Source organism: Alosa alosa, chromosome 2 (assembly GCF_017589495.1).
Source record: "Alosa alosa isolate M-15738 ecotype Scorff River chromosome 2, AALO_Geno_1.1, whole genome shotgun sequence".
NCBI lineage: Eukaryota > Metazoa > Chordata > Actinopteri > Clupeiformes > Clupeidae > Alosa > Alosa alosa.
The window spans coordinates 11,170,610-11,196,033 of record NC_063190.1 but is presented as its reverse complement, the minus strand read 5'-3'; the positions used below and the strand labels follow the sequence as shown (position 1 = coordinate 11,196,033).

The following is a 25,424-nucleotide window of genomic DNA, read 5'->3' as shown; positions in this document are numbered from 1 at the left end:
AAAGAACTGGAAATATCAGGGTGTAATGATTATGTATGCCACTAGGTGGCATTATGGCAGTTCTCCCCTTCTGTCAGAAACTGGATTGAAATTTATTTTGCTATCAAACAGCAAAGCAAAAACTAAAATAATGCATTCTAATAGTATTAGACATACTAATATATGTATGCATGTTTTAAAATAGATAAACATCTTGGAAAGATGGAACTTTTTTGTTCTCAGCCAGTCTCCTCTGTGCTATAGGGTCCACTTCCCTTTCCTCAATGCTGGCTCATGATTCCCCAATGGCATGATAGTCTTGCTGTGCGGGAAATCAGCTCATTGCCATCTTTTGTTCTTACAGAATGTACACAGACAAAACAATACAGTGTTTCAAAAGCTTGTGCGCCCTTACAAACCTCGTAACTACATGAGTAAGTTGAGCAAGTGAGGTATGATCTCCCTCGTGAGAGAAAGAGAGAGACCTAAAAGAAAGAGGGGGAGAAAGAAATCAGTCATTTGACCACTGCATGAACCCCCTCAGGTCTGTGAATCTTGTGTTGCTTATCAAAGATAATTCAATCGCTGAACACAGGATTGACCACTCGCCACAGTGAAATAAATCAATTGGCAAATGTCACAGCATATGTGTAATCTGTAGACTGGGTTTTAAAGCCCAGATTGTGAGATATACCCACAACATTCCCGTAGAAATGAGTTAAGACTGTCCATGCTTCTGATTAACATTATTGTTCCGTGTTTCTTCTGTGGTGGCCTTTGGGCCATTTTTAAAAACTAAAACATCATTGTAAAATGATTTTTGATGATTAAAATTGATGATTGTACCATTTACAAAATTAGGTTATGCTATCTGGGTAGCTTCTAACATTTGAAGCCTTTTTGATAGAACTCCTACAAATGACTGTACCTGTTTACTCAAAATGCAATTATATCCCAAAAATGGATTAATAGGATGTCATAAAACCATATTTCCCCCCCCTTTGCACTACATGTGTGTCACACCACATTACTGTGAGAGGCCTGAGCACATTAAAGGGGTCAGTCTGTGCGTGTCTGGACGCTAACTATAAGCTTGTTGCTTGGCAAACTTTGGAGTGTAATCCAGGCATACTATGGCTATACCTGTAGCAACACCAACGCGCTCTCTGGTGTGTGTGCAGGTAATCCATCTAGTGAGACTCATCAAGTTTGTCTGTGAGCATGTCTGAAGGAAATTCCTGATGTCACGGCATTAGATAAACGTTCAAACTATGAAGCTGTTGGTGTCTTTTGAATTTTGACAGTTTTTTTTCTGGATATAGGGTTCTCACACTAACAAATAATTATGAGGTTTTCACTGATGTTGTGAAGGTGCATCACAAACATTTACACACATGCACACCCAAGGAGAGGTGGAGTGATAGGGCAGTGTGTGTGTGTGTGTGTGTGTGTGTGTGTGTGTGTGTGTGTGTGTGTGTGTGTGTGTGTCCGTGTGTGTGTGTGTGTGTGTGTGTGTGTGTGTGTGTGTGTGTGTGTGTGTGTGTGTGTGTGTGTGTGTGTGTGTGTGTGTGTGTGTCTGTGTGTGTCCGTGTGTATATATGTGTGTGTGTGTGTGTGTGTGCGTCCTATTGTTCTTTGCTAGAATGTGGTGCAGCACTGAGCAAGAGATAGAGATGCCGCTCAGTAGGGGTGCTGCAAGAAATATTTGGCCCTAAGATAAGAATATAATATTGAATCCCCATAATAAAAATAATATTGGTCATTATGGTCTGTGAAGGCCCCATGTTGGTGACAGCCAGGTTCCTCAGACTCATCCTAATTTTCCCACCTTATGGTGGCCCTGCCTGTCAGCGGCAATAGCAGACCAACCGTCCAGCAGGGAGGCAAGGGAGCTGATCTGATCTCCCCAGCCGCTCAGCAGAATTAGGGGCGAGAGAGGGATGAAGGGGGGGGTGAGAGAGGGAGGGCCATCTGGTCAGTACGGGATGAAGCAGGCCTCGACACAGGAAGTCTTCTACAGGGAACCAGTGAGGGGCCAGCTGAACAGGGTGCACTGATAGTGAGTTGAGTCTCAGCACTGTGGGCAACCTCAATTTTGACCTTTGGTAGTTATATATATGTATATAGATAGATATAATATACTGTATGTGTATATGTACAAAATGTAGCAACAGAGCTGATTCCAATTCTGATTGTCAGCAGTGAAGTGAGGTACAAATGTTGCATTCAAACCTTGATCAAATGGCCTTCTGGTCCAATGTTGGAGTCCTTAATAATACCATAATTCATACCCCAAGAAAGCCCTTTTCATTCAATAATGTTATCTTACTTTTATTAGGATATACACAGCCTCTGATATGCAACTTATACATTTACACAGTTTCTCTGCTCTGGTGGGCTCTGCTTTAGTGTCCATTGTCTTTCTGTTTTAGCTAAGCTGAGTGCCCAAGAAATAGAGGGAGACAGGACTTGCTGCCGTCATCAGCTTCCTGACACACTTCCTGTTGTGTTAGAGGCCATGTCCGCCTGCCGTATCCTCTACTCTTTTTCCACCTTTTAAAAGAAAACAATGGGAAAGCCGCCAGACTCTTGCTTTTAAAGCCTTGAGCAGTATTAACGTTTTATATACTCAAAAGTAGCTTCGTCATTTTAGTTTTATGGAGACAGAGACCAAATGTTTTATTCTAATAATAAATTATAATATCATTTTCCCTCATTGAGTTTAATGAAGTTCACACATCAAACTCCTTTATTTATTTATTTTCCAAATGTAGCATTCAATCTTGCTAAGCACTTTACCCTGTACCAAGACCCCACATGGTGATGGTAGGGCTATTATTTGTCTCCTTCATAATATTTTTTACACTATCGTAACAACAGTAGGCTACAACAGGATACCGTATTCTGTATGCGTACATAACCATGCATGTTGGCAGTCCAAGGTTGACGAGGTGTTGACAAGGTTAAAAAAAACACCTTTGTCAAAAACTTTTTCCTACAAGTGACACATAGTTTGTTTTTTGCATGATATATATTTTGTATTATATACAGCCTTTTCACTGATCTCATGGAAAAAAAAAAAAAAAAAAAAAAATATATATATATATATATATATATATATATATGTATATATAATATATATACATATTGACCTACTACAGAGAATGTAGGCCCTCTGGAGGCTGTGAGCCACTCCCCCAACCCAATAATGGATGGCTCTCCCATCTTGGCTTTTTATCCTAATATTAGCTCAAAATGAATTGTTTTGGTTCCTATTGTCTTGTTAATGGTCTGTGTTTTTTTCTCTACATGCGAGTTACATTTCTGGAAGCGTTTCCTGTTTTCCTTATGTCTCATCCGGGAAACACGTGAGTATTTTTTTCAAATGTCATCATTAGATTTACAGTGGGTCATTGTTAGTGACATATTGTATTGCATTATTGGTTCTGTTTTTAATATTTAAAGGGGAGAGATTGCAATAAAAGGCTGAAAGGCTGATACATAGGTTATTCATTAATAAGCTGTACACCATATTTGTCCACAAGTTCAACTGTAGGCTATTTTAATCTGTAGACTTGTTATTTTACCAGTATCACACTGTTTTTTTTTTTACTCTCATTTGGAATTTTCTCACCAATAGGCCTACGCTATGTCTGTCTTATTCACTTTGGAACCGCTTGACAAAAGGTAATGCTACTTCACTACGTGCATTATATGCCTTGACGTTGAAAGGCAAATTATTTAACCACATTTAACGCCAATAGCCAGTAATCTGCCGACAGAGGGAGCACGGAAGCGCGCGATCTCTTTGACAGAGAGGTGCGTCTGAAGACCAAACCGAGACAGATTGCTTGACAATGTCTTGCGTGTGTTAGTAATCCGTGTCTGTTTTTCAAACGCCAGGGCTATTGTAGACTATCAAACGAGTGCACAAAAAAATGACGGTTGACGGCTTACGGTGACTGGACGGATGACTTTAACCCTGAAAAAAGGTTAGTCCGTTTTTGTTCTATAGAACTATGTAGGTGTATGGTCTCTCTGTTGTACGATAACGGACCGTGAAGGTCTTGTTGTTTGCTCTTGATCTGGAATTAACCTACCATGAAAGTGTTCATTGCATTCAATCTAAATACATTTCATATGTGCAACTTTTTCTAGCCTCTGACAGTTAGATAATTATTCTATAACGACGTTGATCCTTCAATTGGCAAATTAATTATCAAAAAGACTGCTTTTTTATTATTACATACTTAGGTGCAAATATCTCGCAATTCGTCTCTCTTTATTACGTTTGTTGAACCACGGTGTCCCAAGTTTTAAAGCCAGATTCTTCTTTTAATAGCTGCAGCAGACATACTGGACTGAATGAATACATTGTCCATTGTTTCGGGGTTATTGTGAACATATGACATTTTGTAAACTATATCTCAACCTTGACAAAATCACAACTGTACATTCCCATTATTATCATACTACAGCACAGTAGGCTACTGTATTTAGGTAATCTCACACAGTCAGTATCTGTGCACTGTGACTTTTGATGGCCTATTGGGGGGCTCAAACACCATGTGATGGCAGTAGCTTTTTGCTTGTAGAGGAGATGCACAAATGATCAATCAATCATAAATGAGGCAACACCTCTACTGATATGCCTTGCATATGCCATTGCTAGTTGCATATTAGAATTTCATTTTTGGATCCTGATAGGGTTCAGTGCAGTGCTGTCACTACAACATACTGTATATGGCCACATTTTAGACTGTCTTGTTGCTTTGAACCGGAGCTGTCTGATGGTAGCTTGCCTTGTCTGACAGACAGGCCTGGATGGCTGATCAGAGGAGGCATGTGGTGCTAAAGGGTCTTGCAGCACATGCATCGGAATGACACAGAGACCCACCAATGGTAGGATCCACCTACCGTTTCTTCTTGTACTTGTGGGATATGGTGAGTAAACTCCAGTGATTACTATGATAACCAGCTCAATGGTCCTATGCAACTTTTATGACTGCTTTTATAAAGGGCGTAGTGTTGCTTTATTTCAATGGTACGGCAGCAGCATGAGGAAGAGAGAGAGGTCAGTGGAAGGGTGAGGCTCTCTTCCGTGTGTGCTTTTTTCTGAGGAAGTGACCTATACACTGTGGCATTTGTGATCACAATGCAGAGTAGGAAGAGCAGGGAGGGTGTTTTCTCTCCCAAAACTGCACAAGCCCATCATAGCCAAGGAAGAAAAAAATGGCTCAAGAATAACCTGATAGTGTGCTTTTTAATGTTTTCTAGCGATGGCTGGACTCCAGTTGTGGCCCTCTGTCCACGTTGCCCTGAGCAATGCCAGCGTGTTTGTGGATTATAACACTGACTGCAATGGCACTGGCCACAACCTGACCATCTCTCTGGTGGACATAGGAAGTAACACCACCTTGCTGACCAGGTACCTCCCCTACAACCAGTCAGAAGGTAGGATGGAGTTCGACTGTTCCTGCTTTCTCTACGCCGGCAGTTTCCGATTCCTCCTGGAACGAACAAGTGACCAGAACGCCTTAGCCAATGGCTCAGCCACCTGGTGGTGGAGTCCAGTACTGCAGATCAGCTGGCCAACCTTTCATATTTCCGTCGAGCAGGCCAACAATCGCACCTCCGGCTCCTTCCAAATCGGTGTGTCCACCAATGACCACTTCCACGCATGCGCCATCGACGGAGCGTCCAGGCTCCTCCTGGAGGTCACCTACCTGGAGTACAATCAGATCGGCAAGAACAACATCAACAAGATCCGGGCACAGACGGAGCACGAGATCACAACGCTGAGGTCGCAGCACGTGGACCTGGACTGCGTCTTCCCCTTTACCGAGCACGACTTCATCCGAGTGGCCCTGAAGTCTCCCCACACCCAGCAAGAGATCAAGGCGTCTGTACCCCTCTACCTGTCTCGCATCTTCCCCTATAAGCTCTTGGTGGACAGCAACCACAGGAGCGGGTGCAATAGGGCAGTTACTGTGCGTCTGGTCCCCCCACCCTGTGCCTTCACCTATGGGAGGGTGTTTGTATACCGGGACGGAGCGTCCAAGATGACCGGGTCTGGGTCCTCCTCCTCTGGCACCGAGGAAGCCACACTTCCTGCTCACCTGGCTTACAATTGGCTGACCCAGGGGGAAAACGAGACTGAGTTCAACTGCTCTGTCTTTGACCCCGGGAAGAATAAGTACTGCTTCCGGTTCATCCTCAACTCCAGTCGCTCACCGAGTCCTGCACAGACCTGTACAGTGGTGCAGAGGATTGCAGGTTAGCAGTTACATGCAACATACAAATTGTGTTTAGACTGTTTACACAAAACCACATCCAAATAAAATGGCATAGAAAGAACATATACTGTATGTGTAGTGTAGAGTAGTCTGGATCACCAATCCCAAATCTTAACCAAAATTGCCATCAATAACCAGTTGGCCCTACCAGTTTAGGCTGGACTTAACAAGTTGAATTTTTGAAAATTTTCCTAATAAATAATAAGTTATGTCCACAATAGTACAATGTTATATTGTGTTAACCCATCCACCCATCTTGTAACCCATGTTACAAGTCTAGATCAGTCCAAGAGGTTTGAATAAACTGCCACCTAAAAGTACGTCATGAAGCAGAGCGGTTCTGTCTTATTTGAAAGGACCTCGAGCAAGGTGGTTACAATTAGCATAATCATGGATTCAGCTCCCAGAGAACACAGATACTAATTATAATGTATATTTATACAAGTATTTGTGGATAAAAGTGATGGATCAATATAAAGTAAAGAATTGCTGAACACATCGTCTTGGAACTTCAGTGCATCCTGGCATTCTTGAACTGTTTTTCTCTGATCAGTCTAGTACTGCTTACTAATTGCTTTGTTTTTGACTGATTTTCATGTTCCTTGCCATCCCAGAGACATGGGGTCCGTGGCAGCCGTGGAGCCGCTGTAGTGTGACCTGTGGGGAGGGCATTCGGGAGCGCACACGCAAGTGTTTGGTGCCATCTGGTGGGGCGATGATTCGGTGCACAGGCTTGGTGAAGGAGCAGTCACACTGCTCCCTAGAGGATTGTGTAGGTAAGTTCACCACCCAAGAGCATTCAGTCCTATATAAGAGCTCTGTAATTTACAAATTTACACACTTACATGTACACAAATATATGCTTATATGTATACAGTAAACTATCATATCAAGTCTGATCACCATGTTCATATTCTGGTAATTGTGTGTGCTTTCATAATAAAGGCATGTTTTTGACTGCTTCATATACTGTATATTTTATACTTTGAATGCAGTAGACTATATAATGCCACATATTTTGTGTCTTTTCATCTGTTTTAGTTCCCGTGCCAGTGCCATCAATGCTCCCTCCTAAGTCTGGCTCTTCACTGCAGGGTAACCTAGTAGGTCTGGCAGGAATCTCCCTGTGCCTGGCAGTGATTGTAGCCACGATTCTCATCACTGTCTGGAGGAAGGTGTGCCGTGCGGCCAAATGCAGCTCGGTGCGTCGCAGCTCCGTGCACTCACCTGGCGGCCGCAAGAACTCGGACGAGGCATCCATCTGTGGACACAGCCTCCAGCGGCCGAGCTTCTCCGACAGCCTCCAGGCCGCTCCTGCCCTTCTGAAGGGCCCACCTCTCGCTGCTGGAGTGTCCAGCCCACCGGAGAGGGTCTTTTCAGGGGGGCATCAACAGAACCTGTCCCTCCCTCTCACCCTCAGCCCTCAGGACCCGGAGAGACTGTCTCCGTCGGGGCAGAAAATCGTGCCGCCAATTTTTGGCTACCGGCTGGCCCAGCAGCAGCTGAAAGAAATGAAGAAACGGGGCTTAAAGGAGGCCACCAAGGTCTACCACGTCTCCCAGAGCCCCATAGATGACACCATGCTGGAGGCTTTGGAGTCCACGCAGAGCGGCCTCACCGCCACACAGCAGGACAGCGAAAGCCAGGACGACTCCAACCTCAGCCGCTACCGAATCAAGTCTCCATTCCTGGAGGGAGCCTGGACACCTTCCAAAGCTTCCAAAACCCTCCCCGACAGACTCGGCCCGAAAGCTGACTACAGTCTGGGGTCCCCGACGGCAGGCTTCAGCGCACAGAAGAGGGAGCGGACGGCCGATTGGGTGGAGATGGTGGAGCGCAGCGGCGTCGGCTTATCCAAGAACCCCAACTTCAGGCGCACGTCCAGCTTCCATGAGACCAAGCTGCACCAGCAGTCTACCCCAGTATCAGCGGTGGCTGCCAGGCCCTTCCGGGAGCGGAGCATGACCCAGGTGACACCACGGCAGATCCCCGAGGGAAGCTGCAAGACGCGGGGAGCGTGGGAGCAGCCGCCCCCCATCCGTGAGAGCGAGCCCTGGGCCCCCGGGAAACCCAGAACCTCTGAAAGCACAACAGACAGCAGGAGGCGGCCGTGGATAGAGGCGTCACCGTGTCTCATCGACCTCAAGGCAAACACAGGAGGGCTAGCCAGAAGTGTTTCAGCCGGAACGGACACCAGCGCCAGACCGGTGGCTGCCCCGGTTGAGAGACACCGAGGGGACGTTCCCAGCCCACCACCGGCTCTCGGGCTGAGCAGGGCCGAGCAGGCCGAGCAGAACTGGAACCGCCGGGGTCCGTCGCCGATCCAGCGGAACATCCTGGCGCGGAAGCTACGTGAGGCCAATGCTAACCCTAACGCGAATGCTAACAACGCTAATGCGGCTTATCATCGGCAGCGCAGCGCCACTTTCTCCGCGACGGCGCAGCGGAGAGACCGCTGCCGCAGCCTCCCGCTCTCAGGTGACTACAGCAATGCCTGTGCCAGCTCACCCTACGGCCTCTCTGAGGCAGAGAAGCGCATGATCGACCTCCCAGGACACCTGGGAGAGGAGGGGGAGGGAGTGGAGCCACCGCCAGGATTGGGAATGCACAGGCGCACCTGAGGTAACACCAGTGACTGGGGAAAACATACACTACCAGTCAAAAGTTTGGACATGTGCATTTGTACATGTAGCAGTCACTATTCGATGTGAATTTCCTTTGATACACTGTTAAACTACTGAATGTTTATTGTACCAAATGTTGTTTTTGATTATGATTACACAATTTCACTCACTCTAATCACTGATTGTCATTTGATTGTCATTTGCTTTCATTTTTGGGCATAGAGGAAGGAACTGAATGCCCATAGTACTACCTGTATAATAGGAGTCTAGTGTGGATCATTTCATGGTATTTAGCAGTTTCTCATCTAAACAGGAACTGAAATCTACTTTTAGTGCATTTGTAGCAACTCACTCATGATCATAAATCTGTTCCATCTGAAGGACACTGAAGATATAACTTCATAGGGCCTTGACGTGAACAATAGATTTGTTGAAAAATGTCACGAATGGCTTAATCTCCATGCACAAATTGTTCAATAAGCAGATAACACTGGGGAGAGGTTATTGTATTTGTTTTATCGTGTTTAACCTTTCTTTTTTAACTGTTCTGTCAATGTGCACTGTGGTTAACCATGCACAAATGTACTGTTTTTTTAATACTTTTATAGAAAATGTATTATATATAAAATCTGCCTGTTTGATACGTTTTTCATGCAAATAGCAGAGTTTTTTTTAAAAAAAAGAAACACAACCAAGGGGCCAAATTCAAATGCTGGTTTTATTATCATTGTACTGAATGTAATGGAGGATATTAATTATTGGTTTAATCTAGCCATCACAAGCCCCAGTAAAATGGCATGCAAGAACAATCTTATCATTGTACTGACATGTACTAAGGATGAAAAATAAACTATGCAGTATACTACAAAAATCAGTGGTTCCAGTGTTTGTTACTGTGAACGAAGAAAGATAGCAAAAAGGAGGTTTCCAAAAAGGAACCTTTCTTGTATTGCCTAGCAGAAAGGGATCCTGCATGGCCGACTAGCCCTCTGGTCCGGCTCCACTTCCCAGGCCAGCCATGGCATGCTGTGGGCGCACCTTCATGGTGGTGTGCCTGAGGGAGTACCACAGCCCTCTCCAGGTACCCCACACTACGCCATTGTCATTTTCGCCCTTGTACTCGCCTCCTCTGTAGAACTTTCCATTCAGATTGGCAGCGTGACACCTGTATTTTATGATAAATATTGAAAAATGACATCATAAAGTATTCAAACACAGTTAATGTTTTCTCTAGACAAATTATATGAGTGACCTAGGAAGAGTTGGATGATGCTGATCATATTGTAAAACATAGATATGCTTCCATTGGGTTCCATAACCAACAACATAGGTAGTCTAGGTGAATGGTGCCCACCTTAGTGTGATTTGAGGATGTTACCTAAAGACCAACCCCCACACCTAGAAACCTGTATTGTGTGGCGTTGTGAATACAGCATCAACATGAGCTATCCAGTTTCTATCAAAACTTACCATCTACAAACCCCAAATAACAGTTATTACTGTTCCCCTTTTCAGAGCATTGCAACAATGACAAATGGGTTATTATGACCAGCGTGCTAGTGAAGTGGCAGTCATATAGGTTTAGTCAATGTTTTACTTTTTTCAGTAATTTTGTGTCAACGATTCCCGGGACACTGAAAGACCAGGCTGCACAAAACATGGTGGGCATGTAGCTCCACAAGGATGGAAGCAAGGACACAGAAAAGTTGTTTTCATCCATCGCCAACCCACTGCATCGGCCCCCCGAAAGGAGGGTGGGTTGGACACAGTTTTCTGTGAATATCTCGAAAACCGTAGGGCCTAGGATGACCAAATTATTTTGGTATGTTGGTCTCCAGGAGCCATGTCAACACATCCCATATCCACTCATTTGAGGTGTAGCAGCAGACATGGGCAGTATTTCAATTATATGTATTTAAAATACATATTTAATTACTTTAGCGTATTTTGTCATTTGTATTTTGCAGGATTGGAAAAACTCAAATGTAGTTTGTAACAAAATACTTTGAGGGATTGTATTTGAGTATTTCAACTACTTAAATACTTCTCAAATAAGCCAAAATGTCATCACTCAATTGATCAATTAAATATACTACCCGCTATAACCATGACAATAGGCAATGCTTATCATAAAGCCAAAGGCCAGAATCTTAGTGAATCTGGTTTTAAGAATAGTGCTGGGTGCCTGGAGATATCCTTTGGGCAATTCCCTGTATTCAACTGTAAAGTTGACCTAAACCTCATTACCTTTTAGGAAGAAAAACATGAAATGTTTACCCATTTTCCATTTTTCTTGCTGTGGTATGCCACATTGTGACCAACTTAAAAATCCAACTTTCCTCTATTATGATCCCCTCTGAACATTTGTAAAGTTAAAAAAAAATGAAAAGAAAAAAAGGCAATATGGGAGCCAAAATGGTCAACTTTATCACCCTTCTGTAAGGACAACATGGGGTGTAAACCCAATTTGTTTGTTTATGTCCATTTTTGTCACCTTGTGGACAACGTAAAGCCCCTTAGAACCCCTTACTGCTTAGTGCTACAAGAATAAAATTTGAAAACAATACAGATAAGATACTGAGGAAGAATATTAGGACCACGGCCTTTGACCCCATGACCTTGAGTACCTAATAGCTGATGTTCATTCTCACTGCAGGACAGTATTAAAACTTGGATTTGACATGAGGATTTACTGTAAGGAGTAACATCCGCATTTACTGCAGGACAGTATTAAAACTTGGATTTGACATGAGGATTTACTGTAAGGAGTAACATCCGCTGTGGTGTCCTGATATGCAGAAATAATGGAGGAGACGGAGACAAAGACCTCCCGGCAGTGGAATTATCTCCCAAGTTAATTCCGTGCATTTATGCATTTATAGCACAACAAGGGAAATGTAGTTTAGTTTAAAAAGAGACCGACCTGTTCAATTTGTTGTACTACTTTCATTGGTTACGGAAAATGATGGTGGGTAGGTTGCTTTGTTACAGTTGATTCCACTGTTGCGAAGCCTGCTTGTCAGTTCAATCATTGTTTACATTGATATGGGATGGTGATTACATTTTTTACCAGATCTACTTCATAGGTACCCCAATGTACAGAATTAATAGCCCCCTGTCAGCCAATCAAAAATAGTATTTCTTGTCTCTTGGGGATACATTTTCAATAATATGCCTTGTTAGTATACCATGATTATTGTGTGGGTATTTTTGTATTTCCAAATTACTAATTACTTGTATTTTAATTAAAAATCAGTATTTTGTATTTTATTTTGTTACATTTCATGAGCCAGTATTTGTAATTTGTAACAAAAGTTTTTGATGTATTTGTGCCCACCGTTGTGTAGCACCACCTAGTTAATAGTGAAAAGGCAAAAATTATGCATTGCAATCGCAGGTATCTTTGGCTGAGAGGTTCAAAACTGCATGAAATTTGAAGTATATGATCATTATGATATATTCTGAATGCATGCAAAGTTTTGGAGGGGGGTTTTGGATATCACACAAACGCACACACACAGGCACGCACACAGGCACGCACGCACACACGCACACGCACACACACACACACACACACACGCACACACGCACACACGCACACACTATGCACACACTCATTTACATACACAAAAAGTTGCAAGAGTAGGGGCTGGAGTAGGAGATGGAGACAAATTGACAAGCATGATTTATTTTTGCGGAGAGAATGTGCAGGACTGAGCGGCAGTCATATTTTGTACCACTTTGCGGTACATCTAGTTGTCCTTATATGTGGTGTGATTTGGAAAAGGATAGGATGGTATCAGAACCTTAAGTTGGTGAAATTTTACCATGCGATGGGTTTTCCCAGACCCCATCACATATGGAGACCAGATGTACACATTTAAGGATCAAATTGCTTATTCAAAATTCAGCATAAATAAAACGTCCTCAGCCCTTAAATCAAAGCTATATAACTCTTTGTATAACGTCACGTTTATGTATGTGTGTAAATTAACTCTCCATTTATAATCAGATTTAATCTCAGAATCGTAGCTGACCTGTTGTACCACCAGCCGCCTATGTTCTCCTCAGCACAGTTGCCCTGCAGGTAGCGGTCGTTGTCCTGGTCTCTGGTGCTAAACTGCATGCCGCTGAGCGAGGCTGACCACTGCTCCACCATGTTGGTCCCCCCGGAGAGCCCATCTCCTGCCTGGCCACTGCATACACCCACACTCAGCCTGTACTGGTCCTGCAGAGGAGCACACGGACAGAGATCAGCTCAGGCAGACAGGAGTTCAGTCTAATGCAGTGCTTCCAGGTTTGGTGTGGAACAGGTGTGGGAAATAAATGGAACATAAAGGGAAGAAATGCCCGCACTCTGCTAAAACTCCCATATATTTATTAAATGTTGCAATGTTTCGACCTGGCTGGGTCTTCCTCAGGCAAATCAATTTTCTTCCCTTTGAGTTCTAGTTACATTTGCCCTGCACCTCACCGGTGGGGATGTGCACACTTCTACAACTACTCTAAATAAATGGAACATGAAATGAAATGTCTGTGTACCTGGCTTCAGGTAACTAGAGTGACTACCCTTTACTGATCCTGCATATTGATATATTGTATGAATAAACAGCCTACAGTTAACTCTTAAGTGATTTTGTCCTGGTTTAGCAGATTAAACAAAACTGTGTCCGATCTGAGACGGAGTGAACTACCACCTAGAACTACCATCTGATGTTGGAATGGACACAGATAGATGTGGATGTAAGGAAAGAAGGAAACGGTCAGGAGGAAAAGGTGATTGTTCACATCCCAAGTGCAGGAGTCAAAAAACAACTTTTGACAATAAAAAGTCTTCTCTCCTTTTTTGACTGTTTTTCTTTTTATTATCCACCTGAAGTCGACCAGTGGAAACATTGTTTGAGCCATTAAAAACATTTCAAGATATTAGTCTGTATCAAATATGTTGCAGAGGGTTGGAATAAGTGACAGGTGAAGAGGGAGTTTTACAAATGTGTCAGTGGTAAGACAAACAGTGGCAACAACAAGACGAAGACAGCGAGTAAACGAGTAAAACTCTTTTTGTCTTGCTGAAGCTAATTTAACAATCAGGCCAAATTTATTTGCTGAGTTAATACCACAAGGAAAATCCTATTCACAAACATCAGTGGGTTAGCTCAATGCTCCCATAAGGCACACGATAGCTTTGCTTCTAAATTATTATGTCTCCAGCTATCCATAATAAACTACCTCTTCTCTAGTGGTGTTTGGGAGGGATGCTAAAGCTTACCTTTTCATCAGAGATTTTAAAGTTGTCATAGATGGCATACTTTGTTTGCCCATTCCAGTCCATCAGATCAATCTTCAACAGATACTCATCTAGAGCACAGGGAAATAAACTGTATGACTTTGTCAACATTCAAGTTTAACCAGAAATATATATGCATCAATGGTATACATTTTATGTATGCATTGTATATTTTGATGTGTTTGACGTTTATGAACAGGCCAGGGGTGACAAAAGAATTGGGCCCCTCATCCATACACGCTCCAGCATTAAAGAGAAACTACGCAGTTTTGGCAATTTCTTTGCTGTTTTCTCGCTTTTTGCTCGCAGCTTTCTCTGCAGAGCTCCCTCTACAGCTTCAAAGTATAGGATTTACGGGACTCCTCAATCGGTCAGTCTGTCGTTTTCCTCTTTCCCCGTTTCCCCTCCGACAACGGTTTACTCGCTTTCTGCTTCTTTTCGCTAGCTCTGCCATGACAAATGTCTGAAGAACTCCATCACTACCTAGTCAGTGCCTGGCGTGTATGTGTGTAGTGCAGTAAAACAATTTGTTACATTGTGAGGCTGCGAGCTATGGCTGCGAGACTTTCTGTCTCCGTCAGCCCGCCGGCCCAAAGTTGGAAGGGTGCTTTTTCCGCTCACAGGCGCTAAGGGGAAGCGAGACGGCCACCATTCAACCCGAAAAAAGTCATTTAACCATTCCAATGACTTTGAAGCTGTTCAAGTTAAGGTAAATTAAGCTAAAAAAAAACCTGCATAGTTCCCCTTTAAGTAGAACATATACATTCCTTGGCCTTGGGGGGTGGGGTCATCTGTGCCCTTAGACCCTTGCTGATGGCAGGACTTATTATGGTATGTATATGATGGCAGTCTTACCTCCAATGAGTACAGAATGAATGTTTTCATTCCCCAACCAAAACTCATCATTCCACAACTCATAATTTCCAAACCCATCACGGTAATCAGCCCAGTCCCTTCAGAAATTCACAAGGGGGAAATATAATTGCATTTTACCATCTCTCATACATTCAAATGAGAAAAAACATGTTTAGGGGGAGCTAACTAAATGCTGATGGTTTTGTCTTACCTGTTGAAGTCTACCTTTCCATTGCGACGTTTCTGAAACACAGTCCACCCCCCACCATCTTCCATATCACAGTACACCAGAAATGGCTCTGAGGCTGCCTTTGGCTTGATTCGGTAGAAGCCACTGGGTGGTTGCAGTCTGTCATATAACTCAGAGCAATCTAGAAAGCACAACAACATGATTTGACTAGTGGTCAATACCTTTCCCCTGAGAGTTATCCTTCACAGGGTGCGCTTTAACAAGCCTGACCTTTATCGTGTACTAGTAAATTCCCAGGACCAAGCGGTAAAAGTGGAGCAGTTGTCTTGTATGTGACTGTGTCATTTGGTATGGAGATCTGGCGCAGTTTAGGAGGTGGGAAATATCTGTACTCTCGTAGGTTTTGCAGTTGCCATTCCCCAAGCACCAGCTTGTGATCCAGCGTCTGGATGCTCTGCTTGAGTTCTGACAAGCCCAGCATACATTCTTCCTTCGCCTCAGGTGAAATAAACAAGACATAACAGTCTAAATAGCGTAACATTTAATCAATTAGCACTTTTAAAATCAATCATATTTCAGAAGTACCACAAAAATGTGAAGAGTTGTAAAACGACATACTGAGAGTGGTGGAAAGGCACCGGCATGGCACTGCCACACCATGTTGAGCACCAGGAACAGAGACACAACCAGTGGCATCAGATATGTGTGTGCGCACGCACTAGTGTGTGCAGTGGCCTTAAGAGATAACAGTGAATCAAAAAGTGTGCTCCATCCTTCAAGTGAAATGCCATCATTTTCATACTCGAGTCATTTTCCATTTTTGATGTGTTGTGTTTCTTTGGATTTGTTCAGAATGTGTTCCTGTTTTGTTCAGACCAAAAATGTGCCTTACCTTGATGAATCCTTGATGCGCTTCGCACGTTCCCCGTCCAGAAGCAAAAGAAATAGCCTGTTGTTTTCTGACAGGGTTTTGCTTGCAGTATTTATAGAACCTGTTGGTTCCGCATGTTCTACATTAAATTCAGCAAAGAACGGGAAAGGTGTCGTAACTTTTCCCATTCCTGGCATTCCACAGCTGGTAGGTTGAGTTTTTGGATCTTAGAAGCCAGGGACATCATACAACCAATATCTTGACCTTATCTTGATTTTAGTCCTGATACATAAAAGCTGCTTTTCGGTTGTGTGAGAGAGTGAAAACTCAAAGCAGTGTTTAATTGGAAACAGCTGTGGCCGAATTCCTTACAATCTGATTGCTTTTATAATAACTTGCATATATACGTATACGATATTAAATGCAGAGTTGTAGCATGGCATAGCATACACAATGTTATGAAAACCATTCAGACTCTAACTTGGAGAGGAAAAGGTAGTGGCTTCTGGAGCGCATCAGGAAGTTCAAAACCGCTACGTTAGCAGAGAAGGGGCGGCGGAATAACTGTGGATGCAAGGAAAGAAAAATACCACGAGCAACCTTTGGACCTTTTCCTTAGTATCCTCATGGTAAGTCACAAGACAGATACTACATTTCAAAAGACAGTTAGTCGGCACAAGGCAGGGAATGGGCTTGAAAATGCTAAGTAGGGAAGTAACGTATTGATACTGCAAAGTTTACAACGCAAGGGAAACAAAAGGGTTGCATTCCGTCCGTCCTCCTCCGAGAACTGTCCGGTTTGTATCGTTTTTTATGTGGAATTCGTATTCTTTAAACCTTTGACAATATTGATAGTAAATGCACTTGGTAATTGTTGGACAAGTGCATTTGATTTGCATTAATGTGAGATTTTTAACAGCTTACACATAATTGTTTCAGTAATGTTACTGTTTGCACTTTTCTTGCACATTCATGGTTTTCCCCTTAAACATTAATAGTAGGCTACACCGTAGGTCATCATATTATCTACTTTTGTATTCAGAATTGATATATTCGTATTATTATTAACATTTAAATTGCATTTAAGTATGTGAACGACTCTGGTTGTCCATGATGCACCATAAGTAAAGTGAATTTCAAGTATTGCTTGCTTTAAAATAGCCAAAAATGTAGGCCTATCACCGGCCCTGTGGGTGTATTGATGGTGTCTGTGTCATCAGGATCCAACTGACATGTCATCCGTGCATTTTAACCCTGGGCTGGATGCCAAAGAGGTTAATGGGTAAGTCGAAAACTTTCAGGCTAATCTGAACACTACACAAGCTCTTGTAACCTTTAGGCTGTCTTTTTAGAACAAAACATTTCCATCTAGAATAGCATGTAACACTTTCATTTCCATTTGAACAGTCATGCATTTGCACAATCATCTTTGGTGTTGGTTGAATGTCATGGGGTGATGTCCATGGTATTGTGATATTAAATGGTATTCCCCTTTATTTCAGAAATAAAGAAGAAGAAGCTCAAGTCAAGATTGATGATGGCAAAGAGGAGACTGATGAGCCTGATACTCTCTACCAGTAAATCTATAACTCTTATCTTATTCTTCAGGCTTACGATGGTTTTTCACAGATGATTCAAATGATACTCATAATTATCTTCACCACATAAGCAGAGTTTATATTGATGTAGATAGTATTACAGTTGATGCGTTGTAGGCTACTTTTAGTTGAGTTCATGAAGTCACATGTCTTGAAAGACCATCCTAAAAGGCGGACACAAAGATTTTATGGAGCTTTCAGCAGTGATATACAGTCTCGGTCAGACATATTGAACTGGGATAGCCATACATTGGGGGTAGCCGTGGTTAGCACTTCAGACCTGTAACCGGAGGGTTGCCGGTTCGAACCCCGACCAGTAGGCACGGCTGAAGTGCCCTTGAGCAAGGCACCTAACCCTTCACTGCTCCCCGCACTCACTGCGCCGGGATTAGTGTGTGCTTCACCTCACTGTGTGTACACTGTGTGCTGTGTGTGTTTCACTAATTCACGGATTGGGATAAATGCAGAGACTAAATTTCCCTTACGGGATCAAAAGAGTAAAAAAAAAAAAATACCTAAATGACCAGGGAGGCTGTCAAATGAAACACAGCACAGGGACTCATCATCTCTAACCGCTTGATGAAGTGCAGTGGAGGTCTAATCATGAGTTACATGTCCAGAAATGACTACCCTTTTTCCTAACTATGCATAACTTTGCTTCTTCTCCGTTTAGAAAAGTCCGAAAGAAGATTACTCCTTTTGTGATGTCCTTTGGTTTTCGGTAAATGCTTTACATTTTTTACATACTGTGACTAACATTTTCCTCTCCCAAATGTATTTTGGTTTAACCAAGTTATAATGCATATTCTCAATAAATCTGATCTGCAGGAACGCTGCAATAACAACACACCTGTATGTGTAGGCTACTGTACATCTGTACTGTAAGTCGTTTGGGATAAAAGCTTCGACTAAATGAGCAAACGTGTCTCCTCTGTGTGCCCTTAGAGTGTTCGGTGTGGTGCTCATCATTGTGGACATCTGCCTGGTCATCGCTGACTTGGCCATTCCCCAGCAGAACCGTGCGGGTCTGGGGGACACACTGGAGGCTATCTCTCTGGCCATTGCCATCTTCTTCCTGGTGGATGTGCTCCTCAGGGTATATGTGGAAGGGTAAGGAAGACCCCTGGATCAGTCACTCCAAGGCTTGCTTCTCTCTCTCTCTCTCTCTCTCTCTCTCTTTCTTTCTTTCTTTCTTTCTTTCTTTCTTTCTTTCTTTCTTTCTTTCTTTCTTTCTTTCTTTCTTTCTTTCTTTCTTTCTTTCTTTCTTTCTCTCTCTCAGCTAGGCTTTAGGTTCTCAGGCTTTGTGCTGGAATTCAGATATGGGCCAGGCCGCGAGCATTTTGGTATTGTAGTGATTAAGGAGCTTGGCTAGCATGCAGTAGCCATAAAAGTCATAGGTTCAATTCCCAACTGCTACCGTTGTACCCTTGAGCAAAGCACTTAACCCCAATTTGCTCCAGGGAATTTGTTGGCAATTGGTAGCTGTAAGTCGCTTTGGATAAAAGCGTTAGCTAATTGCAACACAAACATTAAGATTTGAAAATAGATAATCACACAATATTGATTGCATGTAAGGGGGCAAATGGCTTCAGAAATGTCCCTTTAGCCCTGTCTGCTATCTCTTAGCACATTTAGTGTGGATGGCTAGACTAAAAGTAGAATGTGACTATCCTAAAGAGTTTCTGTGGAGGGATAAGGAAGGCCCTGGAAGGTCTCCTTACATATTCTACTTGATCTGTTCTCTCTGTCTCTATTTGTGATTGTGTGGTTTGGCTAATAAGCACGCATAAAGTAACATTAAGTGCAGTAAATAATCAACAGTGTCAGTGAACTATACGTGCTGTGATAGTGAGCGTCCAGCAATGCAGACTTGCACCATAAAACTTAGAATGACCACACCACTGGTGACTGGATTTTGATGTTAAATATCCACATGTGAGTTGAGACAAAGCAGCTAAAGCTGCAGCAGAAGTGACCGTATATAACAAAACCTGCCTTCTTCTACTTATATTGAGAGTGACCACGTTGTTCAGTTTTATTTCTAAGGCTATAGAGTAACAACAGTAGGGTTCTCTAGATACATACGAGGTAATGGGGAGGATAAGATTTTGAAATGGGACCTACAATGTGGAGGAGGAAAGTCACAAATGTGCTGATTCAGGGGATTGCCTTCACCATAGGAAGTATGCACAGGAAGTGTTCGCTTCTATCAGGCAGTTATTCCTGGATATTTCGCTGACTCGTTTTTAACATGAATTTCATCTTGATTGAAATGCAGTGATGATCGTCAAACACAAAGACTTCGTCAGCATGACATTTCATTCATATTAAAGATAGAAAAATAGTCAAATTTATCACAGTAGTTACTCCTAATGTATACCATGATGGTTTATGGTAATGTAAAATAATATGATAGTACACCAAGGCATGTGGTCCTTCAACATAAGATATTCAGAAAGACTATGACATTTTGTTTTGCAGATTTAAAGTGTACTACAGCTCCAAGCTGAATATCATGGACACCTGCATTGTGGTAGTTACTTTAGTCATCACTATGATCTATACTTTCTCAGACTTCTCAGGAGTGAGCCTCATCCCAAGGTACTGTCACTCTTGTCTTTCTGATCTTTAAATCTAGTTACATTCTACTGTGAATCAGAGGTAATGACTTTACTGTGTATCTTCTGTGCCTTTATAGAGTGTTTAACTTCCTGAAGGCATTGAGAATCATTATCCTGTTCCGTGTCTTTCGCCTGGCCTCACAGAAGAAGGAGCTGGAGAAAGTTACCAGGAGAATGGTGAGTTTAAGACCTAGACAGAGACCCTTGGTAATACCAGAGCTGTGTTTCCTAAAACCTTTGTTGTGGCACAACATGTCTTAAAATGATATAAAGACTATTAAACACTGCCTTCTTAGTTTTGGATGGTTGTGGCACAACACTGCTTTTGGGGAACAACCTAGACAGTTGTCACACTGCAGCTACCATCAGTAGGAATGTGAACATGGATGATCTTCAATTGAAAGTTTACTTTACTTGTGCAGGTCTCAGAAAACAAGCGGCGTTATCAGAAAGATGGGTTTGACCTTGACCTTACGTATGTCACAGGTGGGTGTAATTCATGGGTGGTGCACCAGGGCGGCAGTACTGTGTTGAGTGCTTGTTTTTTTTTTTAGTAGCCATGTTGCCTCATATCATATTTCTTTCCAGATCGAGTCATCGCCATGTCTTTTCCATCTTCTGGGAAGCAGTCTCTCTACAGAAATCCAATCAAAGTGAGCAAGACTTTTTTTGAGAACATCAGTACTCCAGTGATTCAGTGGAACAAAAGACTAAACCAGCAGAGATATAGAATAGAGAAAGATGACCTCAAAAACAAATAGATTTTTCAATAGCAAACTAAAAATTCAGTGCATGCTTGTATACTGTGTTTTAAGATGACCGCTTGTATTGTGTAGAGGAACGCACTATGGAATGTGTCTGATTCTTTTTTTTTTTTTTACAGGAGGTGGCAAGATTCCTTGACACCAAACATCTTGATCATTACAAAGTATACAACCTCTGCAGTAAGTGAACACATAGACCGCTGAAACTGTAGAAAATGTTCGTAGAAAATGTGCATATAAACAGAAAGAATGGATATTTCAAAATCTATTTTGTCACTACATAACACAAATCCTGTTTGACTTGCCAGGTGAAAAGGGCTATGATCACGAGTTTTTCCACTACAGAGTCGAGCGCGTGCTCATAGACGACCATAATGTGCCATCTTTAGAGTAAGTATCACCTGCTGCACTATGCACATTTTCATATAATGTTGTTCCACTACAGGATCTACCGGTACTGTGGTTTACTGTGTATTCTAAGGTCTTTTAAAACACATGAGCATTGTGCTAGAAGTCCACTCATGTTTGGACTTCTGATCTCTTATAACTTTATGGTCCCTTTGTTTTCAGCAAATTGCATGTCACATTCTTGTGTTTATAATATTCTTGCGTTTGTCTCTGCTAGTGATATGCTGAAGTACACTGCCAGTGTGAGGGAGTGGATGTCAGCTGATTCCAGGAATGTTATTGCCATTCACTGCAAAGGAGGGAAAGGTAAGGCCCGTTTCACACTGGGTACGTGGCGTGAACGTTGCGTGTCAATTGTGTGCCGTCTGTGTGGCGTTTTATATGACTTTGCTTACCAGAAGCATCGGCAGCCTCTCTTTTTCTCACGTCATTTTTTTTCTTCACTGTTTTGAATGGAAACGCTTCAACCGCTTCAAACGCTTGTGCACACTGCAGAGCATAGATTTGACTCTAGAAATGTGATATTATTTTAGTCTTCATTATTCTGGAAACCATTACCATCATTTCCCAAATATTAGCCGCGGTTAATACATTGATTTTGCTAAATTTCTTCAGCTATGAGGTTAATACATAGGGGCAGTTAATATGGAATTAATATGGTTAGTTTTTTTTTACTTGCATACAACACTGTCCTGCGGTATACACAATGGAGCTAATACACAGGAAATTACTGTATTGAAAACTAAATGCCAGTGATGTATCTTAGGAGATGTTGAAAGCAGGTAGCATGTCTGCATCTGTTTTACTGTACTATTGTGTAATAGTGTAGTGGAAGGCATTGAGTTTGAGAATCAGTACCTGACCGTTGCAGGTCTCTGTCTGCCTAATAGCTGACCTTTAACTTTAAAACTTCAGAACTCTTCCTCATCCAATGCTAGACACTGGTGAGTGTGCTTTGCAACATGACGTAACTATTTCATATTTTTCAGGGCGCACTGGGACGCTGGTCTGCACATGGCTAATTGACAGTGACCAGTTTGAGAGCGCTCAGGTTAGCAAGCTCATATACAGTATTTGGCTTTTTTTTTGGTTTTACACTGACGCGTATGCTAATATGACTTTCCTGTTATAATCTGCAGGAGAGTCTGGACTACTTTGGAGAGAGGAGAACTGACAAAAGCATGAGCTCCAAGTTCCAGGGAGTGGAGACACCCTCTCAGGTGCACACTAATGCTTACATCATCACGTGTTGTTGAGCTTGAACATGATTTTAACCAAAGTTTAAATTAAAAAATATATTTGTGCAAGTGTTCAAAACCTAGTTCAACTATTGGTGCATGAAACTATTACAACCGAGGCCAATACTGCAAATGGCAGAATTAAAAATAGAAATACTTTGTTAGGCGAATGAAGGGTATTGACTCGGGACTCTCTGTTATGTCTTCAGAGCAGGTACGTTGGATATTATGAAGTCATGAAGACCAAGTATAACCGTCAGCTGCCCCCTGACAGGTTCCTGAGGATAAAGAGCGTCCGCATTCACTCCATCGCAGGTGAGGTATCCAGGTCTTCAGCTTTTGACAAAGGCTGCCATACACACATGCACTGTTTTTAAGGCAGTACGCAGTGTCTTGCTCACACTGGGTTTTGGACATGGAAATGTCCGCCTATAGATTATTTACAAACATGTAAATGGTCCAATGTACTGAGCTCTCTTGTTAAACCTGAGACGCTTTATAAAAGTGAAATGTAAATAGTCCTTTTTATATGCTGTGTAGTGATAAATAATGAGCATTTCCATCTTTGTCACACACTGCTAATGGTAAATACTGTGTTGCGTACACATTAGAAATGTTGGCAAAAATTTTTCAAACAAATCCATATCATATTTCAAACAAATCCATATGCAGGTGTGGGCAAAGGCAGTGGCATTGACCTGACAGTAAAAATTATTGTGAGGAGAGAACTTGTGTTCCAGTGTGTCTGTGCCAAGCAGGAGAAATGTGCGGTAAGAAAAGTTTGAAAATAATTGTAATGATATTCATTTATCGCTCTCTGTCTCTTGCTGTTCCTCTTTATTGATATTGGTTGATGTTTGTTTGTTTGTTTGTCTTTTTTCTTTGTTGGTTTACTTTTAGTTAACTAATTCATGGCTTGATTGGTGTTACAGCTGTTTCCAGATACTGGCAATAATGCCGTGGTCATCAGTTTACAGGACTGTCCGGTTATCTCAGGGGATATCAAGGTCATGTTTGAATCCAGTGCTGTAAGTTCTTATACTGTATTGCACAATGACCAACAATTTGATTACATCTGCATACTTGTACAGTGATTTATCTTATGCAGTAAAACTAATCCAACCTCCACACAGGGTCTTCCAAAGGGATATGAGAACTGCCCCTTCTACTTCTGGTTCAACACCTCCTTTGTTGAGAATAATAAGTATGATTTATTTGACTTCTGATTTGACTCATTTGATGCATTTTTGTGAGACATCATACTCTCACATCTTACATCTCCTCTCTTCCACCGCTCCAGGTTGTTTCTGTCCAGGGAAGAACTGGACAATCCACACAAATCGAAGGTGTGGGACATCTACAAAGAGGACTTTGGTGTGACTCTGTCCTTCTGTGACCCTTGATGAGGTGTAAGTGGACAGGACATGTCTGCTTCCCCTCACTGAAGACAAATCGTCCTCGTTGTAGTAAACTTAACGAATGGGGACACAAGACGAGTAGGGGGAGACAACTAAGCACTCCAACTCAGGAGAATGGATCCTAAGCTCTTACAACATAAATATGTTTTCATATAAAACAATATGAATATAGTACATAAAACATATTTTTGGATCGACTTGTTTGGTCAGTCTATGATTCAGTCCTCAGAAATCCTAGACTTCTCCGTGGTGTAATTTACCTGTGAAAAAAGGGATGGGATACTTGCTCAATCTGTGAAAGGGAGATTTAGGAATATATTTAAATGTATAATCTTATACTTTGTATCTTGTACATCTATTTAGCACTACTTGGTACAATATAGTGAGTTGAATGTTGTTATTGGTGCACATGTGTAATCATTATTTTGACAGACATTCTGACATATGGGTATGAAAGGGATTCACTATACTTCCACCACAAGTTCACTGCCAGAAAACGAAGACATAAAAGAGTATGAATTCTAAGTGAGTGGATAAAGATACTACATACTGTATGTAACCTACTGAGGTTTGAATGGATTTATAATGTCTTGAATTGTTCAACGACTTGAACAATGGCTCATAATTGTGAAGGTGTTTATTAATAAATTTAGGCTACTGTTTGAATCTTTGGTGTCAATGTGTCAAAAACACTCTTCGCAAGTAGCAACTTCCTCTGGACCATGATCCTGCACAGGCCTGGCTTGGACTTGCACCAGACCACTTCCTGTGTCAGTTGCTGGCCTGTGGAACTGGCTGACATTCAGTCATGGATCAGACCAACCTCTCAAAGGGTCTGCATACATCCAGAGTAGGGTTGCAACATTCAGGAAATTTTCAAAGTTAGACAATTTTCATGGGAATTAACAGGAATATATGAGAATTAACATTAATAAACTAAAATTTGCTAAATTGCAGGTAAGGCTATTGAGCAAATACTAAATTAAAATGTGTTTATACAGTTGCTAGATCAGGTGTGCTATAAACTAGCTTCTTTTTCCCCTCAATTGTCTGTTCTGCATATTCAACAGTTTATTCAGTTTAAACAGTTTATTCAACTGCATATTTGGAGAGATTCCTTTCGAAGGCTTCGTCTCGGCAATCTTTCTATTGAACTTCTAAGTTCCAGCAGCACAACTTGCTTTGTGGATTCAGACACAAGGACAGTATCTGGTTACATGGTGGTGGCTGCAATTGGCTGCTCTCCAGTTCTGACGAAGTCAATGGTCTTCTTTG

General features: G+C 42.1%; 3 protein-coding genes across 10 annotated transcripts; 2 read left to right on the top strand and 1 right to left on the bottom strand.

Annotated features, from left to right (window-relative positions):
• Nucleotides 1-3,241: 3,241 nt before the first annotated feature.
• Nucleotides 3,242-9,626, top strand: LOC125289679 (thrombospondin type-1 domain-containing protein 1). Of its 7 annotated transcripts, none has more exons than XM_048236651.1 (6): nucleotides 3,242-3,347; nucleotides 3,883-3,971; nucleotides 4,794-4,923; nucleotides 5,257-6,255; nucleotides 6,890-7,051; nucleotides 7,317-9,626. In XM_048236651.1, exons 3-6 carry the CDS (start codon nucleotides 4,860-4,862, stop codon nucleotides 8,894-8,896), a joined length of 2,805 nt encoding a protein of 934 aa, XP_048092608.1. In that variant the 5' UTR covers nucleotides 3,242-3,347; nucleotides 3,883-3,971; nucleotides 4,794-4,859; the 3' UTR covers nucleotides 8,897-9,626. The 7 variants fall into 7 exon arrangements, with proteins under 7 accessions (XP_048092608.1, XP_048092626.1, XP_048092611.1 ...); XM_048236669.1 differs by having other exon boundaries at nucleotides 4,738-4,923; XM_048236654.1 differs by lacking the exon at nucleotides 3,242-3,347 and adding an exon at nucleotides 3,732-3,798.
• On the bottom strand, nucleotides 9,599-16,441 carry fgl1b (fibrinogen like 1B). The gene is made up of 8 exons (XM_048236707.1): nucleotides 16,124-16,441; nucleotides 15,850-15,966; nucleotides 15,502-15,727; nucleotides 15,253-15,412; nucleotides 15,042-15,139; nucleotides 14,169-14,257; nucleotides 12,937-13,127; nucleotides 9,599-10,064 (listed from the first exon to the last, which is right to left on the bottom strand). Exons 2-8 carry the CDS (start codon nucleotides 15,925-15,927, stop codon nucleotides 9,881-9,883), a joined length of 1,026 nt encoding a protein of 341 aa, XP_048092664.1. The 5' UTR covers nucleotides 15,928-15,966; nucleotides 16,124-16,441; the 3' UTR covers nucleotides 9,599-9,880.
• Nucleotides 16,442-16,644: 203 nt separating this feature from the next.
• Nucleotides 16,645-24,815, top strand: tpte (transmembrane phosphatase with tensin homology). 2 transcript variants are annotated; one of them, XM_048236692.1, is made up of 19 exons: nucleotides 16,645-16,731; nucleotides 17,323-17,384; nucleotides 17,605-17,679; nucleotides 18,374-18,421; nucleotides 18,646-18,810; nucleotides 20,182-20,301; nucleotides 20,399-20,498; nucleotides 20,744-20,807; nucleotides 20,910-20,974; nucleotides 21,205-21,265; nucleotides 21,394-21,475; nucleotides 21,711-21,799; nucleotides 22,483-22,544; nucleotides 22,633-22,713; nucleotides 22,941-23,046; nucleotides 23,404-23,501; nucleotides 23,664-23,759; nucleotides 23,865-23,935; nucleotides 24,032-24,815. In XM_048236692.1, the coding sequence occupies exons 1-19, from the start codon at nucleotides 16,729-16,731 to the stop codon at nucleotides 24,132-24,134; spliced, it is 1,551 nt and encodes a 516-aa protein (XP_048092649.1). In that variant the 5' UTR covers nucleotides 16,645-16,728; the 3' UTR covers nucleotides 24,135-24,815. The 2 variants fall into 2 exon arrangements, with proteins under 2 accessions (XP_048092649.1, XP_048092653.1); XM_048236696.1 differs by lacking the exon at nucleotides 16,645-16,731 and adding an exon at nucleotides 16,752-16,899.
• Nucleotides 24,816-25,424: the final 609 nt, after the last annotated feature.